The 20,520-nt window shown below is 53.1% G+C and overlaps 1 protein-coding gene across 1 annotated transcript; it reads left to right on the top strand.

Annotated features, from left to right (window-relative positions):
- Positions 1 to 723: 723 nt before the first annotated feature.
- Positions 724 to 18,868, top strand: OAF (out at first homolog). Its single transcript, XM_084783616.1, has 4 exons — positions 724 to 1,459; positions 15,761 to 15,895; positions 16,811 to 16,991; positions 17,963 to 18,868. Exons 1-4 carry the CDS (start codon positions 926 to 928, stop codon positions 18,226 to 18,228), a joined length of 1,116 nt encoding a protein of 371 aa, XP_084639742.1. The 5' UTR covers positions 724 to 925; the 3' UTR covers positions 18,229 to 18,868.
- Positions 18,869 to 20,520: the final 1,652 nt, after the last annotated feature.

Below are 20,520 nucleotides of genomic sequence, written 5' to 3'. Positions count from 1 at the left end.
ACATAGTGGCAATGGGCAGGAGGAACAAAAGGTCCTGAGCATTCCCCAACGGGCCTTGTTTCCCTAGCTTCCTGAACTTTCTGTTCACCAGGGAGCACTTCGCTCAAAGAATTTTTAAAGTACGCTCCTGTGTCACCAAGCAGACAGGAATCCTACTCCCTCAGTCTTCACTCAGTTTGTTAGAGTCTCTGGCACAGCAGGGGTGTCTTTTGTGGCCCTTGACCGTGCTCTCGTGCTCTCGCAGTGGCCTGGGATCTAGCGTTTCCCTGGCTGTGCTCAGTGCATTACAGGAAAGAGCGGGAGGTGGACTGGACCGAAGAAAGGCTGGCTGAACACAGGAGAGGGAAACCACCAAAGGGCTCACAAAAGTGTTAGGCTCCTTGAAGATTGCATCCAGATTGGCCACCTCACTTATCAAAACAGCCCACACCTGATGGATGCAGTAGATGCCCCTCAACCCCCAGGTCTACTGCCCGACCTAGGAAGAGCCGGAGTGGGAGTTGAGGCCTGATTCCCGCCCCAGCACCCCCATATGCATTTGAGAAATTCGCTGTGTCAGAGAAACTAAAAGACTAAGCAAAACCCCTGAAAATCCAAGCCCGATTATTTCATCCACGTGGCACCAGAACAAGCCAGAAGGGGTGTGGGGGGCGGGGGAAGAGTCACCCGTCCCGCCCTTCATGGGAGGAAGGGATTTGCCGGGAGCGCAAATTCTGGACAAGGCTGGGCCGGTGACCGGGCACGGCGGGAGGGAGGGATGCAGAGAAAACCAGCCTAGGCCACAAAGCCGCTGAGCCGCGGTCCCTAATCCCCGCCCCTCTCTGGGCCACCGCGGTCCCTTTAAGGGCCAAGAGGTGCGCGGTCTCTTTAAGGCAGGTCCTGGTGGTTTCTGTTTTCTGAAGGAAGTGACGGGGGGTGGGATTGAATGAAAAGTGCTGAACAGAGTCGGGAGCTCTGGAGTCGGGGCGGCTGGGGGACACGCACGGGGGGCGCCGTCTGGGGCTCGAGGAGTGTAGCTCAACGCGGCCCACGTGAGTTCGCAGCACGTCGTGGACACCTCCGGGTTGAGTCTCCCCTCCAGAGGGGGCGATTGCCTGGAATTCCCGAACCGGACCCCCAACTTAGGGCAAACTTTGTAGGCGCGTCTCCCCTCCCCCACGCGGCGCGCCGGGGCCCCCGGGCGGGGATGCGGCCCCCCGGCCGCCGCGACGTCCCCTCGGCGCGCCCCGCGCTGCCGCTGCTGCTGCAGCTGCTGCTGCTGTCGCCGCTGCTGCTTGGGGCGCTGCACGGCGTGGGCGCGGGGAGCGGCGCGCCGGCTGAGCTGCGGGTCCGTGTGAAGCTGCCCGACGGCCAGGTGACCGAGGAGAGTCTGCAGGCGGACAGCGACGCCGACAGCATCAGCCTAGAGCTGCGCAAACCCGACGGCACTCTCATCTCCTTCACCGCGGATTTCAAGAAGGTGAGAGGCACCCTTATTAGTCCGGTCTCACCCACCACGGGGGGCGGTGGCAGGCTTTCGAGTTGAGCCTTCGGAAGTCCCAGGCACCCCTCAAGCATGCAGCGGGAAATCGCGGTGCGGGAAGGGGATTATGACTTGCCCAAGGTCACGCCAGGCTCCTCTCTAACTCACTGTCCACTTTCCAGCACCCAGATCTGGGTCCTTTACTCTAGCCTTCTGTTGCTTGGCTCAGAGCAGCCAAGGCCCCTCTCATGCACTGACCAGCTCCTGTGCCTACTCAGCACTCCCAGCTGACACTCCGGCAAAAGTGCGTGCGTGCGTGTGAATAAGGCCTCCATTCTTGCCCCAGCCTCTGTGACTAAAGGGGGAAATCCACAGGTGGTATGCGGTATGGAGACCTTGGCTCTCCCTGTCGCAGCGGCTGCGTGAAGTTAGCTCTTCTGTACTTGGCAGGGAAGTGTTTTCCAAGACCTCTCCGGCCCTAGAGCGGCATTCCAAGATCATTTTCCCTGCAGAGCTGTCTGCCCTTGGTCCCTCCCAAACCTAGGAGCAGTTCTCTCTCTCTCTCTCTCTCTCTCTCTCTCTCTCTCTCTCTCTCTCTCTCTCTCTCTCTCTCTCTCTGAGCTGGAGGGCTGGAAAGCTTGAAGCAAGAGGGCCTAGGAAAAGTTGGGGGAGGGAGGGGAAGTTTCTTACATTTGGAAAAAGTTGTCAGTGTCTCAGTGTCTCAGCCTATGCCTGACAGGGGCTGGGGAAGTCCACAATTTGCCTCCTCTTCCCAGTCCCTCGCCCTTCTGTCTTTATGTCTCTACCTCTCTCTCTCTCTTTCTGTCTCGGTGAGAAACTGGGAGAAACTGGGAGTATTTGGAGACCTTGAGAGGAGGGGGCCAGCTACAGACCCTGTGAGGTTGCCATAGACACCAGAGGTGTTGCTAGGGTGGCGGGCGCAGGATCCAATGTTGGGTGCAGGACAGCTGAGGCTGCACTGACCATCTGGCCCAGGCCCAGGGAGTCACCCTGACAGAGGACGTCGTTGGTAGAACGGTACCCCATGCTTGCCAGACAGGCCCAAGCTGGGTTCTTAGAAGCAAGTAGGGCAGATGAGCCACTGTGGAGAAAGGGGAGCTCTTCCCCTGCTTGCCCACCTGAGCTCTTGGAACATTTTATCCATGGTGTTCTGGGCTGAATCAATCGGGAGTGGGCATCTTAATCTCCCCCCCAAAGACCTAAAAGCCAGCCATAGACTGTGTGGCTAGTGTCCACCCACCTGCCCACTGGCCCTGTGCTGTGACCACACCCTAGAACCTTAAAGAAAGGTTTATCTATCCCTAGGCAAGATGTCTGATAGCCAAGCTGGGTGGGGCATGAAAGTCGAGGACTGGAGTAGAGCTTTTCTAGCCTCTGGCTACAAAAGGTTGGTACTGCTGCTCTGCTCCCAAAGGCAACCAGGAAAGAAAACACAGGAGGCTGTGATGGGGTGGTGGTGGCCTGCCATGGAGGCGGGAGACTGGGCGCTGGACTGAGCATGGGGCACTCAGTTGGAGGGAACATTCAGGATTGATGGTGGCAAGTGCTCAGTTTAATCCCCTTAATGGCTCAAATCTTCACCCAAGTTTTCCAAAGTCTGCTTTGCAGGTCAGCCTCTGACTCAGAGCTGACATTTCACACCTGTCCTTGGCATCTCCAGGTTCTGGGGGATGGGGGGGGGGGGAAACAGCAGTTAGAAGGCATAGAAAGTGGAAAGCCAGCTGTCAGAGGACTTCTAGATCTCTTCTTTGGCCCAGGCCAGGGCGGGGTGGGTTACACAGGGCCTAGGGAGGACAGTGTTTAGTCTGCTCTAGCATGTGACCTCTTGTTGCTTACTTCTGAAGGCCTCTTAGGCCTCACAGCCTTTGTTAGATTTCCACTGGAAAGCTCTGTCTAGAAGTAATGACTTTTCCTGTAGAAAACGGCCCAGAAGTTGTGTTTTTGTGGATCATGCTTATTAGGGGCTGCTTTAGGGGGGGAAAAATCCTGAATCCTCTTGGCAATAGTGGTGCATGCCATCTGATCACTGTTGGGAGATAGTGGCTTACCACCTGTGGGCCGGTCAACCTCCATCCAGCCGTTTGATCCCTCTGGGCTTTCATTTCTTCATCTGTAAAATGTGTTAACACTGGCACCTGCCCCAAGGTCTTGGACAGACCAAACTCGGAGCGAAGCACATATGGTTATGCCGTTCTGCTGCTGGTGCAGTGTCAAGTGCTCAGCAAACGATGATGCTCTTAGCTAGCCCGGAAGCTGGCTCGCTCTACTTCTCAGCCAGCCTCCTCCCTCCCTGCTCAGCTTGGATTAGAGAGGTTGAAAGGTAGGCAAGAGATCACAAAGAAAAATCACCAAGAGCCTGGTGAAGACTAGAGTCCTTGTTGTCTGTCACCTCTCTTCTTCCTGTCTTGGAGGCAAGGTCTCCAAATATAGCCCACACTGACCTTGGCCTTGAACTCCCTGTGTGGTCCAGGTTAATCTGAAACGTGTGTTTTATATTTTATTTATTTGAGACAAAGTCTCTCTATGTTGTGGGATAAAACTTTTCCTGGGGAGATACCACACACAGGCCTACTTACCCCAGTTAGGGACCCCATGACAGCGCAGAGCACAGATACCACCCAAGTCCAACTGGTGAACCAGTGAGTTTTATTGGGGTTGCTTAGAGAAGCAGAAATGACTCAAAGACAGCTGCATCAGCAAGGCCCACCCCAGCATTGGGGACTGCTCACATAGCTGGGAACCTGGGGCACACTGTGCAGCCTTCAGGCAGCTTCCAGGTGCCTCAATTGTTGTACACTGCTTTCGGGCTGTTTGACTGGCTTTTGCGTCTACTGAGCAGCTGGTCTGGTGTGAGCATCTTCTCTGAAATTCAGCTTTTATTGTTTACTCAGGGAAGAAGGGGGACTCATGAATCTGGTCAGCTTCAGGGACTTCCTGAAGTTTTCAGTTGCTTAATTTTCTGCTTCAGGAGGTTCCCTGTAGGATACAATGTTTCAATCTCCCAAGAAACTGTTAACACAAGACTATCTTGGAACTCTTGATCTTCTTGCCCCAATAACTCTTTTTTTTTTTTTGGTTTTTTGGTTTTTTGAGATAAGGTTTCACTGTGTAGCCTTGGCTGTCTTTGACTCACTCTGAAGACCAGGCTGGCCTGGAACTCACAGCGATTCGAGTTGCCTGCCTCTGCCTCCCGAGTGCTGGGATTAAAGGCGGATGCCCCGCCCCACTCACCATCTCAAGTGATAGAATGACAGGTGCGAGCCTCCACTAAGTGCCACCTGCTCCTGGAAGCTGCTGAATCAATGGCCAGCCAGCTCCTCCAGGGCAGCAGTCAACCTTGGACTAAGCAAACCTAGGGTGTGAGTGACACCCCTGTGCAGGAGGAGTCCCCAGCCCTTACACAATCTCCTTCATCAGCACTGCCTTCTTCCTGGGTAGGGCTTCTAGCACTGGCTGACTGGTTGTCACCTTGCCTGGACCTTGACCCCAAAGCTGGTAAAGCGATCAGTCTTTAGCACACCGTGGGACACTAGAGCCCTGACCTGGCTGGCAGATCCTATGAGCAGCATGGGATGTGACAAGGTTGTCCTGTGTTACCTGGAGTCCTTCCTCAGGCTGATACTCACCAGGCTGACTGATCTGTAACTCTGAAAGAATGCCAGTAGGGCCATGGCTCAGTGGCTTTGAAGGGTACCTGGGAACTCCCGACACCTGGACTGAGCCCCATTCCTCTAAATCAGGGTATCTGAATAGAAGAGCCAGGCAAACGGGATTCTTTAAGGAGTGCCAGGTGATAGCTAGGCACAGTGGTGCACACCTATAATCCCAGCACTTGGAAGGTAGGGGCAGGAAGTTGAATGCTAGCCTGGGCTACCTTTTTTTTTTTTTTTAAAGGGCAGGGATTGTGGATGGGGTTAAATGAATAGTGTTTGCCTACCATGCAGAAAACCCTGAGTTTACACCCATAAATTGAGCATGGTGGCACACATCTGCAATCAATGATTAGTCGTTCAGGGTCATCCTCAGCTACATAATAAGTTTGGGACCAGCCTGGGCTACATGAGACTCGGTTTCAAAAACAAGCAGTATGAGTCTGTTGTTCTCCCTTCCCTAACCGTAATGTGCTGGGTTTGGCTCTGGGGATTGAACCCAGGGCCTCCCACAGGCTAACATTGAGTCTCGTACCCTACCCTCTCCAGCCCCCAATGTACTATAAGCAGAGGTTATACTCTGGGCCTAAATCTATATGCCCTCCACATAGGAGCTCTAACTCCTAATGTACACAGTGAGCAACACGCCTTGCACCCATTATCATCCAGACCCCACATATAGAATCTGACCTGCATGTATATAGCCACTGAGCACAGTAGTGGCAGGCATGTCGCCATCCTCAGCCTCTCTAGCTGCTTATCTGACATCCCTCTTGGCCCCCTCCCTGACGCTCGTATCTCTGTCCAAGCACTCTGCGCCCAACCCCCCCCCACCCCACCCCCACCCCACCCCCCCACCCCCCCCACCCCCACCCCACCCCCCCACCCCCACCCCACCCCCCCACCCCCCACCCCCACCCCCCCCACCCCCCGTCTGAATGTCCAAAAGCAGGGGAAGGAATGAGTCACGTTGCAAGCAGCCTGGTTTGGGGCTGGCCACAAAGGGGAAGGTGGGGCTATAAGAGATGAAGAAAGTCATGTGTGACTGCATCGGGGTGGTGATGACATAGAAGGAGAAAAAGGGGCTCCCACTCCAAAAGCGAAGAAGAAAGAGATCTTGGGGGACCCAGGGGCTGGAACCCAGGAGAGAATGCCAGCATCAAGAGCTACATCGTGCTATGGCTCAGCTCAGGCTTACTCCAAGGGGGGAGAAGGAGCCAGGGAGATTAGGAAGTTGCTTCCTGTCCTGGGTACCAGTGGGTAAGTGGACGCCAGAGGAAAGAACTATCCCATCCAAAAAACCATCAGATTCCCTGTCTCCGATCAAGGGTGGGGTTCCTGTGGGATATGGTCAGTGAGGGCCTGCAGTATTCACATGGACACCGTCCCAAGAGAAAGTCACATCACAGCGGTGTAGGACAAGAGGAGAAGCATTTAAGATCCTAAATCATGCCCTGTCTGTCTTGAGTCCCCTGTGGTTTGGCATGGAAGACATGTAATGGATTGGAAATCTGGGGTAGTAGAGGGCAGAGAGAGACAGAGAGAGAGAGAGAGAGACAGAGAGAGAGAGAGAGAGAGAGAGAGTGCAGGGGGTGAGTGTATGTGTGTGTGTGTGTGTGTGTGTGTGTGTGTGTGTGTGTGTGTGTACATGAATGTAGGAGGCCAGAGATTGACATCAGGTGTCTTCCTCAATCGCTTTCCACCTTATTTTTTTTTTTTTTTTTTTTTTTTTTTGGTTTTTTCGAGACAGGGTTTCTCTGTGTGTCCTTGGCTGTCCTGGACTCGCTTTGTAGACCAGGCTGGCCTCGAACTCACAGCGATCCGCCTGCCTCTGCCTCCCAAGTGCTGGGATTAAAGGCGTGCGCCACCACGCCCGGCTCTTATTTTTTTTTTTAAATCGAGGTCTCTCACTGAAGCTGGACAAGATTACCTGACCATGAGCTTTGGGAACTCTCTTGTTTCTCTTCCTGCCCAACACTTAACACTACAGGTGTGTGCAGCCCTGCCCTGTTCTTTACACGGGTACTGGGGATCTGAACTCAGGTCCTGAGAGCAGGCAGTTTACCAACTGGACCATCCATCCCCTTAACCTTTAGAAGGGCTTTTAAGGCAGGAGAACTACTTGGAGCACAGAGAGTTTTCTCCGGAGTTTACAGGAAGCAAAGAGACCAGGCTGTGTATGTGGGGCTCTTGTGTCCAATTCTAGTCCTTCCTCCATATCTGTTGAGCCTTGGGTCAGGATGCAAAGTGTTTCGTGCTCCCTGGCCTATGGCTAGCATCTCCTCTCCCTGGTAGAGATGCTATGTCCAGATGGGGTCCTATCCTGACCACCACCAGGAGCCAATGGTGTAGCCTGCTGGAGAGATTGCAGAAGGAAGAAGGGGATGGGTGGGATTTGTTTTCAGACTCCTCAATAGCAGAGTAGTAGGTAAGCTCACGCAGACACCTACTCCACAGACAGGCGGGCAGACGACCCAACCTGGGGAAGCGCACACTACATGGGCATAGGCACCCTGCCTTGCGCAGTGACTCCGATCCCACATGTGGTCTCGGTTGTCTGCACTGCTACAACACGAGGCATATTCGCCACTGTCCTGCAGATGCACAAACTGACCTTGGAAATGACATTGATGACAAGATCAGACAGCTGGTGGTGACCCATGATTAGGTCCCTAAGATCCTCGTACCACATCTGACTAACTGACTAACTCTCCAGCTCTCTGGGTGGGCTTCTTCTAAAAGGATAAAATGCACTCTGGAGAGGGAAAGAAGTGTGGAAGAGCCCTAGTCCAGAAGAATCCACAAGCAGTTCTTTATATGCAGTTGGTATAGGTCCCAGCTCCCAAACCTGTAATTCCTAAGGCATCCGGGATTGATTCCTGGGCTGTGCGCTGGAGGGTAAAAGGCCAGGCTCGCTTTGAAAACTGGGTCCCAAATAACTGCCAATCAGTCTCTGTGCTTTTCTGCCATTTCCTAGCTGTGTGATGCAACTGGTCTCTGAGGGCCTCTAAGCCTGAGTACAGGGGCTGGGGTGGGGGTGGGGTCTGCAGAACAAGGGGCCCATGAGAATCACAGGCCCCTCCACTGCGTTGCTCCATCCCTGCATGAAATTCCAACTTTTTTCTGCAGTAGGGACCAATGCATCACTAGGAGCTTCTGTCCTTTAAACCGGCAAGTGTTTACTTACCTGTCACTGGGGATTCAGATGAAGGGCAGGGGATTGAGGGAGGCTGGAATCTAAGTGAGAGAGAAGTGTGGCACCCCATGTCAGGAGCCCTGAGTCAGCTAGACAGTGGGGAGCAGTTGATCCACATAAAGCCTCGCATTGTTCCCCTTGGGCAGTCAGGATGGTGGTGACCTTTGGGATTTGGCTGACAGAGCATGGGGCTCTTAGGAGGGCTGGGGACTGGCCATGAGGGGCACTGGCCCTGGCTAGTATAAATGCTATAATAAGAAGCCTCTGTCCAGGCCTGGATGAGGTCTGTGAGTATAGTGGGGGATGCCAAAGTCTCCTATAGCATCCTGCTGTACTCCTGGAAAAGAGTTAGGCAGAGCTACAGAGGGGTTCCTGCATCTGCCGTGGGGCAGCTAGCCTGGGTAGGGCAGGCCTTAGCTCTGCAGTCCCCAGTCCCAGCCCAGTGAAGCTGGCCCCTGTCTAGTCATGAAGCAGTCCCAGCCAGGAGCTGAGGAATAAATATTTAGATTGGCCCAGCCTGGGCCCCAGAATCACGCGCTCTGGTGATGAGGACACTGGGATGGCTGAACACCCTCCCAGGAGGCGGCGTTTCCCCAACTGTCCAGTAGCAAGGGGGCTGGGGATAGCAAGGTGGGGGTAGGTACTGCTTGTGGAGGCCACTGCCCACTGGCCTCTGGCCTGGGCTGTCACACACACACACACACACACACACACACACACACACACACACGAAGGCCTGGGTCTCCTTAGTTTTCAACTGCTCTGTAGTGAAAGTGTGATGGTGGCAGGGTCTGAGACTAAGCATCTAACTACATGCTGCCCCAGGAAACTTCTAGAACAGGTACTGAGGAAGAGCATCCTGAGAACACTGGAAGCTAGGAGCTGGAATCTGGGAGCCTGGGAAGGGGAAGGGGGAAGCTGGGAGTGGTTGGGCTGTGGTGAAATGTGTGTGTGTGTGTGTGTGTGTGTGTGTGTGTGTGTGTGTGTGTGTGTGGCACGTGTGTAATAGGAGCCATTACGTGAGAAAAGGAGATTGAGGAACAACCGATCTGTGTGAAAGATGGCAGCCTGTGGCCTGAGGGTAGGGAAAGCTGGGATAAGTTTGGGTGTGTCCGCTCAAGCTAGAGTTGACTGACAGCTAAGTAAGAACCCCAGTAACAGTGGCCCAAGTAACACTGTGTGTTCCCTCTTCCCTGACTATGTCTGAAAGGCATGCTGCTCCTGTCCTGACCATCCCAGGTCAGGGCCTCCCTCTGCAGTGTGGCCTCTCTTCCTCAGCAGGAAGCACTCCCTGGGCCTCTTTGGGAAAGCAGCCTGGAGGGCCCCACACAGGGTGTCTCCTGTCACGGGTGTTTTTCCAGCACAGCTGTCTGCCATCATTTCCCTGTTCCTGTGGAACCCCATCAGAGCTGAGGCAAAGTAGCCCCTCTCTCTGGGGAAACACAGTGTGTCTCACAAAAGATGGAAGGGGGGAGGGAGGGCACCGGAGGAATGGAGTATCTCATGGGGTGAAGCAGAGCACCGGACTGAGGCCTGGGAGGTCTGGGGTGTCTGATGCTGGCCTTACCGCTGTGTGGCTAATGAAGCCCCTTTCTCTCTGGAACTTCACCGAGCCATCAACCACAAGATTCCCTAAAGCCTGACATTTTAGAATGCCAGATCGTCGCTATCAGCCTGCAGGAGTGCGCCCCACCCCTCCCCCACTGATAAAAGGCCAAGAAAATAAACCTTGGAGATTAAGGAGGCTAGTGAATGTGAGGCTTCTGCCCTGGGCCAGCTCCTGCCTAGCACGTTAAGCAAGCTGTAGCCACTTGCCTTTGACCTAGAGCCAGACCACAGGGTGGTCCCCCACAAGTCATTGCCCAGGCAGATGCTGTACAAGGACAGTGAGTGGCTTTGGAGTCAGGGAATATCCCCCACCACCACCACCAGGGTACAGTCAAATGTCAACTAGACTTCATACCAGACCCCGGCTCAACCCAGGAGTGAAACCTACCTGCAAAGTTAAGCTCAGATGTTTTAGCTGACTCCTAGAGCCCAAATCCTGCCCCTCTTGCTATCTATTTGCCTCTTCAGCCAACCCCCTCCCCTCCCCTGCTCCCCTCTCCATCTCAGCAGGCCCTGGTCCATCCCCACCTCTGGTCTCAGAATCCCTTCATACTCTTGCTCACTTTGCCCGTGTGTGATTTCTTGAGCTCTACCGTCTTCCAGCGGGCAGGAATACACGGAGAAAGAGATGTGCACTCGGCCTGGAGGAATGAAAGAGAAATAAGGCAGGCAGGGCACTGGGAAGGTGGCTCTGCTGAGCTGGGTGTCCTCACACAGGACCATGCCTGAGCAGGTGGCACCTGGAGGCTGAGGCCTAAGGAGGATGGACGGGGGATATGGGGTGTCCCCACAGAGTAACGGGCTCACAGAATGGTCCAGGGGGCGACCCAATTCTGCTCATTCTAGGAACTGTATTTTAATATATAACTAACAGGGGGTGCCAGCTCTAGGGTGGGTGCCCTTTATAGTGAAGACAATAACAGCTCTTAGAGGGCATTAAATGCTCGGTGAGGGGTGATTGCCTGTAATTCCTCATCTTGACTGGAAAGACATCTCAAGGGCCACCAACCCACCACTCACTCTGGGAGCTTTCCCACCATCCCTCCACCTCAACCCCACATACAAGAACAGTTAACTCCCTTATCCATCTTTTGCCTCCATGGTAGTTAGCAGAAACTTCAACTCCAGGCCTTATACCCCGGCACTGAAGTTGGTTGGGTGACGTCAGCCTTTCTTACCTCAGGAGCCCCGTAACTACAGGACCCTTGCACTTGGCCATTGCTGTGCCTTTCCAGAAGCTTGTGAAAACCCCTGCCTTGGAGAATGCTAGTCAGTGCTCTCCTACTGATGTGTGCACGTCTCACAGGGGTCATCGCACCTGCCTGAGCCTCCAGCTTATCTATAGAAGAATCTTTACCACTTCTGAGGCCTGGAGTAGGTGACATTGGGAACAGGGGGTTGCCACATCAGGGGAGAAACTGAGTCCCACTCTGTGTCCTGAGCTCACTCACTTTCCCATTGCTCATGGCAGCCCCTCAGAGTAGTACTGTGGCTGGGTTCATTTTGCAAGTGTGGAAATTAAGACTCTCGGAGAGTTTACATAGATCCCCACCCCTAGCCCCAAGATCAGGGGCCAACTCAGCGGCCTCCCCGCCCCTGCCTGGCCTCTTCTTGCTGTATGCCCCAGCCAGTTCCTTCTGGCCTGAAGGTCCCTGGGAGAAAGGACTTTATGGAACATTAACAGTTTGGGAGTCCAGCCCAGACCCTAAACCTCCATTCTCTGCCAGAGGTTCCTGCCCAGTTGTGCCATCTGTCTTGGCATTTTGACAACATCCACGTGAATCATCCAAGGGGACCCCAGGCGAAGAGAGAGACTGGGAACTAAGTTTTCATCTGGCTTGGGTTTAACCAGATGTTAACATCTGGACAGGTGTTCCCAAAGCGGGGGAGCTCTTTCACACTGTCCTAATGTTTGTTCTGGAGCCTTGATTGTGGGTCAGCAAAGGTCATGTGCCTTTGGGGGAAAATAGGATCAGGAAGACCAGAGAACCTGGGTATAAAGGGGGTTTCCACAGTGCACGCAGTGGGGTAGGACGTACTCCTGCCTCGTGTTTTTTTGTTATCAGGCTGCTTGTTAGGCACGCAGAGTGTGAGAGCAGGAACCACCATGGCCCTAGACAATCAACCAAGGACTGAGGGATAGTGGCCAAGGGAGTATGATGGGAAGGGACCCAGGTTCTAGTCCCACGTCTGCCGTTAACTAGCTCTGTGGGCCTAAGCTCCAGTTCACTGATTGGTTGGTTTCTCCCTCATGGCCTTACCCACTTCCTTTTTCTCTCCCATTTTTCCTTCATTTATCTTTGGAAACAAAATCTTTCAAATTGCCTTCAAACTGGCAGTCCTTCTGTCTGCACCTTCCAAGTGCTAGGTATACATTCCACCCAGCTGGCCTGTTTCATTAGATGAACTTAAGGGAAATTAGACTAGTTGATCCAGGAGGCAATTGTGCATTCTGGGGAAAAGAGCTCAGCTGTGAGACAGCTTAGACTACCTGACTTAAAACCCTAGCTAGGCCGGGCAGTGGTGGCACACGCCTTTAATCCCAGCACTCGGGAGGCAGAGGTAGGCGGATCACTGTGAGTTTGAGGCCAGCCTGGTCTACAAAGTGAGTCCAGGACAGCCAAGGATACACAGAGAAACCCTGTCTCGAAAAACCAAAACCAAAAAACAAACAAACAAACAAAAAACCCTAGCTACCATGGCTGGAGACATGGCTCAGAGGTTAAGAGCACTGGCTTTTCCTGAGATCCTGAGTTCAATTCCCAGAAATGAGGTCTGGCGCCCTCTTCTGGCGTGCAGTTGTACATGCTGTCACAACATTGTATACATTAAAAAAAAAAAAAAAAAAAAAAAAAAAAAAGGCCTGGTCTACAGAGAGAGAGTTCCAGGACAGCTAGAGCTATCACACAGAAACCCTGTCTCGAAAAAGCCAAATAAAATAAAATAAAATAAAAAACAAGAAACAACAACAACAATCCTAGGCAGCCAAGTGTGGTGGCGCACACCTTTAATCCTGGCTTAGGAGGCAGAGGCAGGCAGATCACTGTGAGTTCGAGGCCAGCCTGGTCTACAAAGCGAGTCCAGAACAGCCAAAACAAACAAACAAAACAGGCTACCTTTCCCCTAAATCCATGGCCCTGGAGAATGCGGTTACACAAGCGGAGCTCTGTCATAGTCACAGCTCTGCCTCCTGTTGTGGAGAGGACCTCAGATAAGACGATGCAATCTGTTTGAGCACAGTTAACTGTTTCTCTGTCCCAGTTATCAACTTCATTGACCTTTTGTGTCCTGCAGTTATGGAGGACTTTCTCTTCCTTGGTGAGAAATCCTCCTTCCTTCTGCATCCAGCAGCTTCTCATGTTGGTAGCATCCGGTAATTGTCATTGCTGTTAGTATCTAGTTCAGAAACAGGGCGTGTGTGTGTGTGTGTGTGTGTGTGTGTGTGTGTGTGTGTATGTGTGTGTGTGTCTGTCTGTTTGTGTGTGCACTCAAGCACATATGTATTAGTGTATGCACAGGTAACCATGTGCATTCAAGTGCATGTGAACATGTGTGCATCTGCACGTGTGGAGGAGGCCGGCGGTCAACCTCAGGCATTGTTCCTCTCACATTTTGAGACAGTGTCTCACCGGGACCTGGAGTTCAGAGATGACACTACCCCGGCTACTGGGTAAGCTCCAGGGATCGTCCTGCTTCCAGCCTCCCCAGCGCGGGAATCACAAGCAGTGCCAACACACCCTCTTTTTACATGGGTGCTAGTAATTGAGCTCAGATCTTCATGCTAAGTACTATCAGCCCTGAGGCATCTCTTAGACTCCTCAAGCAGCGCTCTTCCAGCCTCTGGTCTGGTTCTAAATGTCCAATGCCTTCCACTCCTTGTGGTGGGCAGGTGGTCTTGCAGCTCACTGAGGCCCTGGACAGCCCTGAGACCGCTGGGCACTTGCTTCACGTGTCAGAGAGAAGACAGCCTTCTAATCCAGATAGGATTCCCACCAGGGTCAGAGCTGAAAAGGCCAGCGAGGCTGCCTTTGTATGCCGCCTGAGGCTCCTCCCAGGTGCTGCGGGACTCAGACTCCTGGAGGGAGAGGTCTTGTGTGGAGTCCCACCTGACAGGAACTGTGCCTGGAATGGGATCTGCCACCAGCAGATCAGCCTCCAGGGTCCCCTCAGCCGACCTGCGTTGATAGAAGATCAGATGGCCCAGGCTGGCAGGACAAGGAGATGCCAGCACTGTGACCCAAGAAGGGATTTCCTGTCTAGAGGAAGTGGGAGTTAAGCCGAGCTGACTCACCTTCCTTCCAAGGCTCTGGGATGAGGAGCCTCATGGAACTTTTCTCCCCAGTGGGGCCTCGGTTTCTCTTTTCTAGGAAATCGCTCTTCACGTTGCCATCCCCAGTTGATGCATTTCTAGCAAGTCATTATATAAAGTCATTTCTAGTAAAGGCAGTCAGAGAGATCCCTTATAGAGTACAGTATTAGTGAAATCTATTAGGAAATTATTAGCTGAGCAGTGGTAGTGCACGCTTTTAATCCCAGCACTTGGGAGGCAGAACTCAGAGGTGGAGCTGGCCTGGTCTACATAGTGAGCTCCAGGATAGACAGGGCTACATAGAGAAACCCAGTCTCAAACAGAACCAAAAAAAAAAAAAGTGTTTGGCACCTGCCTCAGCTCATCTGACATTTGCTGGTCACTACAACAGTGACAGTGACCTCTGCTTACAGTGCTGGATTCTCACTCTTTCCAGATCATCAGCTCCACCCAAGCCTGCTGGGTACATGAGCTGTCTGTTCCCTGTCACCATGAGGCTTGGGACCCTGTTCTCCAAACACTTAGACCTAGCAATTGTACAGTAAGCCCTCAGTGCAGGGGGTTCCCGCTGAGGCAGCCCAGGGTTGCATCGCCTAGTGCCAAGTAGAGCTGTAGGTGTAGGGACCGGGAAGGCTCCCAGCTACAGTTGCTGAGGCCAGGGTGCCCCCCCCCATGGAGGAGGGCTCTTCAAAGTGACTGGGGACCTACTAACTTCCTTCTCCCTAGAAGCAGTTAGGAAGGCAGTTATGGGTGACATAGGGATGGGCGTGGGAGTGAGGAGTGCAAGAGGATGTAGCAGAAGATTCTAGCTGCAACCAAACTGCAAAAGATGCCTAAGGTTCTGCTCCCTCTTCCTGTCCCAGCCTCCCTGTGCAGAACAGGAAGGAGCTATTGGCCCATTGGCCATGCCCTGAGTGCCCCCTGGGGAAAGGGGAAGTTGAGAGAGAAGGGGAAAGGTGAGCTGTCTCAGCCTTGGAAGGCAACAGCAGCTGCAGCCGGCTGCTTTTGTCCCCACGGTCCCTGATTGGGGGAGGGGGGCCGCTAGGGGCCAGGCTGACTGTGGAATACCCAGGGGTCTTCCGAAGCTCTTCCCAAGAGCTCCAGAGAAAACTCAGGAATGTGTGCTTGTGAAAACTATAGTCCCTCCCTCCCCTATGGTGCGCCACCCAATGGTCTCAGGGGCCCTGACCCACTCTGATGAAGGACACTGGGGTCCGCACCAAGGTGAGGCATCAGTAGTGGACAAGAGCCAAAAGCGGGTGCCGTCATCTTTGAGATGAAGGTCTGTCTGGTCGAAGGGCTCATTTGAAAACTTGTCCCGTGGTTCACTTTGTCACTTTGTCCAGAGAGCCGTGGAAACATTTGGGGTGTGATCTCTGAAGTCACGGGTATAAATGGAAAAGATAAGCAGTTTCCTGGTTATGTGGGGAAGGAGTTGTCTTTGTGTGGGGGAGGGGCAGACGGGGAGGCCCTTCCCTCCAGCTGGTCCTCATCCTCCTGGCCTTCCCCTTCAGGATGTGAAGATCTTCCGAGCCCTGATCCTGGGGGAGCTGGAGAAGGGGCAGAGTCAGTTCCAGGCTCTCTGCTTTGTCACCCGGCTGCACCACAATGAGATCATCCCCAGTGAGGCTATGGCCAAGCTCAGGCAGGTAAGTGCCCACAGCAGGCTCGCCTGGCCAGGCCCTGACCCCAGAACCCCCCTCCACTGCCCCCCAATCTCCCTGCCCTCAGTCAGACTCTTAAATCCTGAGTCCCTGAGTTTGCTCCTCACCAGATTGACTACTGAACCCCAGGTCTCTACAGGCCTCGTTCTTCTCTGGGTGGAGACAAAGGCATGGATGGACTCTGAAGAAGGACCAAATATCACCTCTCCCCTGTCCCTCGTTAGCTAGTGACACTGGATAAAAGTCTCCTCATTGAGGATGTAGGTTAGGTCAGAACTCATCCAGGAAAGTGTTGTCAGTCAGTAAAGGTTGTTTGCAGTCTTCAACCCACTCACCTGCCTGGATCCCACCACAGCCCATTTAGGCTGACCTGGGCAGCAGGCCTGCCTAATGGTATTTTTCCCTCCAGGGCCCTACCTTTTTTGGGGGGGGGGGAGTTGGTTTTTTTTTGGTTTTTTGTTTTGTTTTGTTTTGGGGTCTCTCTGTGTAGCCTTGGGTGTCCTAGACTCGCTTTGTAGACCAGGCTGTCCTTGATCTCACAGCGATCCTCCTGCCTCGGCCTCCCAAGTGCTGGGATTAAAGGCGTGTACCACCACACCCAGCTCCTCTTAGAAAGACTTAATTTTGTCCACTCCTCTTAGAAAGACTTAGTTCCCTGGATTCAGAAAGCATGTGACCCACACTGTCATATACCCTCCAACAGCTTGCCTAGCCACCCTACCCCTTTCTCCCAGCAGCACCTTAAACTTGCCAGAAAGTCCCTAGAAAATCCAAAAAGCAAAACCAGAAAGACTTTCACTGCCCCCGGGGCATCAGTTTCTCGGGTTGGGCTAGGTACCCCGTCTACTGCCTGACATCGAGGAGGGCGTGGTAGGAGATGCTCCCACTTTGCCCCTACAGAAAAACCCCCGAGCCGTGCGGCAGGCTGAAGAGGTGCGAGCTCCGGAGCAGCTCCGCATGGACATCGCCGTGAACTTCAGCCAGGGCGGCCTGCTGAGTCCCCATCTACGCAACGTGTGCGCCGAAGCCGCTGAGGCCATCTACACCCGCCAGGAGGATGTCCAGTTCTGGATGGAGCGAGGTCAGCTGGGGACTGCTCTCTGCGAGAAGAGGGAAAAGCCCCAGAGGTGGGAGGGGGAACGACACGTTGGCTGAGTGACTCTTGTGTTGAGGAGAGGGTTCCTGAGCCCCTTCAGGGATGAGCCACACAGACACGCCCGGTTGTGCAGCTGGTAGGTCTGGAGGGTGGCTACTGGAGTGTGAGCCATGCCGTCATGAAAGAGAAGCATTCTCAGGGGAGGCTGTGACAAGTCAGAAAGGCTTTCCCGAGGAGGTCCTGCTGCTGGCATCTCTCAGAGCCTTCAGGGGCTCCTCCCAGCTGCGCACAGAGTTGCCCCTGTGCAACTCGCTGGCCCTCCCTTCTCCAGGTCCCTTTGCTAGGAGGGACAGTGAGATTCAAGCTGCTGCTCCTGGGCCTTCTGCCCAGTCAGCTGCACAAGACAGGGCTGGATGTTGTGGTCATTCCCGTAACACACCTGTCTCCACCAGACCACATCCCAAATGAAGGTACAGGCCTGGCCTTGGTACCCCAGAAGCTGTTCCTTCCCATGGTCGCTAAGCAGAGCCTTGGCCAGGACCCTGTCACCTGTGCCCCCACTACTCTTGTGTGGTCTTCTCATGGCCGTACCCACTCTGTTTCTAATGTCCTATCCCTGTCCACTCAGGTGCCACATCCGGTAGGTAGTTGTTTTTATTTAAAGTGCCCAGTGCAGGCTGTGAAGTCGGGCCTGTTTTGGGGGCCCTGACTCCCTTTCACTGTACAACCCCAACCACATCAGTGAACTTCTCTGGACCAAATTTGAATCCCTGCCACACAGCTGGGGTCCAACGGATGAGGATAGCTGTGATTTAATGTAAGCCGTTAGTTTAACCTCAGGCCTGGGGGCTCATCTATGTTCGTCCCCAGGGTAGCCTTGGACGGGGTGACAGGAGAAAAGGCTATCCTGGGCTATAGATGTCCCAGCACTCCTCATGCTTGCCTCTTTCCCCCAGGTGTGGACAGCTCTGTGTTCGAGGCTCTGCCCAAGGCCTTAGAGCAAATGGAATTACCTCGCTGTGGGCAAGTCGGGGACCGAGGAAAGCCCTGCGCCTGCCGCTACAGTCTGAGCCTGGCCTGGTACCCTTGCATGCTCAAGTACTGCCACAGCCGTGACCGGCCAGCGCCCTACAAGTGCGGCATCCGAAGCTGCAGGAAAAACTACAGCTTTGACTTCTATGTACCTCAGAGGCAGCTGTGCCTTTGGGATGAGGACCCCTAAGGTCAGGGATGGCTGCTTGGGCCCACAAGTTCTCCGTTGGCCACCAGAGGGCATGGCGACCTAATCCGAGGCCTTAGGTCTTTTCCTGAAGCTGTGGCTTCAAGTACATGAACTGTGAAAGGGTGTCACAGCAGGGGCAACCTTGGCATAGCCCCCATGCCTACCTGTCCCCATCTTGGGGAACATAAGGGGATAAAGCCGGTCACCAGACTGACACCCACGCCTCTTCGTTCACCCTGAAATGTCCCACGTGCATGCAATCAAAGTGTCCCGGCCTAGGCATCTTTTGTGGAACACACCTCCTCACCAGCCAGAGGACCAGAGCAGGGCTGCTGGGGACTCGTGCCCCAGGTCATGTGTCTAGCCACAGTGCCTTCTCTCTGCTCTGGAGGCAACGGGAGCAGGGAGACCGCTGCCCCGGAGACCACCACCACGTGTGCCTTTCCTCGGTCCCAACGGCTGCCTCAGCTGCCACCAATTCCTCCTCCCTCCGGACTGAAGCACTCTGGCCAAGTTCTGGGGATGGGGGTGGGGGGTGGGGCGGGGACATGAAGAATAAGGAAAACTTGAATTCCAGATTTTTAATGCAAAATATTTATCGTTTGTACCAGAATAAAAAGTTTTAAGTTTTCACTCATCAGATGGCTCCAGCCGCGAGTTTCTGAGGGAGCTTTGTCCTCTGCTGCCACCCAGTGTCAGAAATGTGCCTCTACATCGATAACTAATGCCAACCTGGACAAAGCAACTTTTTATTTATTTATTTAATTTTAATTTTAATTTATGTAGGGGGTGTCAGATGTTGGAGTTACAGACAGTTGTGAGCTGCCATGTGGGTGCTGGGAATTGAACCCGGGTCCTTTGGAAGAGTAGGCAGTGCTCTTAACCACTGAGTCATCTCTCCACCTGGACAAAGCAACTTCTAAAGCTCCTACTGTGTGCTCTGTGCTTAGGATAATGGAACGGGGGGGGGGGGTAGTTAAGAGCACTTGCTGCTTTTACAGAGGACCCAAGTTCAGTCCCTAGCACCCACTTCGAGGGTGAGGAGGCTCACAGACTCCAGCATAATGGGGATCGGCCACCCTTTTGGGACCTCCAAGTGCACACATATATGAAAAAAAATTTTTTAAATATTGGGGCTTGAAGCCTGACATGGTGACCCACGCCTTTAATCCTAGCACTTGGGAAGGCAGAGAGCTTGAGGACGTCTGAGTAATTAAGAGCATTGGTCGTTCTTCCAGATGATCCATGCTCCATTCCTAGGACCCACATGGCAAGTCTGATGCCCTCTTCTGGCCTCCAACGGCACTGCATGCACACGGTACTCAGACATACAAACAGGCAAACCCCGGCTAGAGAGATGGCTCAGTGGTTAAGAGCACTGCCTGTTCTTCCGATTCCCAGCACCCATATGGCAGCTCACAACTGTCTGTAACTCCAAGATCTGACACCAGCACACATAAATTAAATAAAATATTTTAAAAAACAACAAAAAACAAACAGGCAAAACACCAATACAAATATAAATAATATTTATATATAATTATGTCATTTATATGTTTTATATATATATGCTGATGATGAGACAAAGATGTATTATAGCATGGGTAAGGTCCTGGGGTCATGTCTTGCCCAACAGAAAGACAAAGAAAATAGGTAAACCAGTGAGTAATGGCCAAAACAAAGGCAAAAGTGATGTTAGAACCAGACATCTGGAGCTGAAGAGAGGGCTCAGCAGTTAAGAGCACTGACTGCTCTTCAGAGGCCATCATGCCCTGCTGAGACTCTGTCTCGAAACAAATAACAATCAAAATGTTTCAATTCGTGCCAGGTGTGGTGGCACTCCCCTTTAATCCTAGCACTCTGGAGGCAGTGGCAGGTGGATTGCTGTGAGTTCCAGGCCAGCCTGGTCCACAAAGCGAGTCCAGGACAGCCAAGGCTACACGGAGAAACCTTGTCCCAAAAACCAAAAAAAAAAAAAAAAAAAAAAAAAAAAAAAAAATCGAATTGGATGTGGTGACACATATCTATAATGTCAGCAATCAGACAGATAAGCCAGGAGGATTGCTGGGAGTACCAGTACCACCAGGCCAGCCACCACAAGACTGCTTCAAAAACAATAAATAAAACAAATAGGGCTGGGCATAGTGTCACACTCCTTTAATCCCAACACTCAAGAGGCAGAGGCAGAGGCAGGTGGATCTCTGTGAGTTCAAGGCCAGTCTGGATTACAAAGCAAGTCCATCCAGGACAGCCGAGGACTATTACACAGAGAAGCCATGTCTCAAAAAACCA

Source organism: Acomys minous (genome assembly GCF_964271855.1).
Source record: "Acomys minous genome assembly, chromosome: 5".
Classification (NCBI taxonomy): Eukaryota; Metazoa; Chordata; class Mammalia; order Rodentia; family Muridae; genus Acomys; species Acomys minous.
The sequence above is the reverse complement of the archived record's forward strand: the minus strand, read 5'-3'. Positions and strand labels throughout refer to the sequence as shown.

Bases quoted from the DNA above. Each gene is read 5' to 3' on its own strand.
- OAF (XM_084783616.1), top strand. From the start codon at position 926: ATGAAAAGTGCTGAACAGAGTCGGGAGCTCTGGAGTCGGGGCGGCTGG. The intron at 1,460-15,760 runs GTGAGAGGCACC...CTTCCCCTTCAG, and splicing joins TCACCGCGGATTTCAAGAAG to GATGTGAAGATCTTCCGAGC. The intron at 16,992-17,962 runs GTCAGCTGGGGA...TCTTTCCCCCAG, and splicing joins CCAGTTCTGGATGGAGCGAG to GTGTGGACAGCTCTGTGTTC.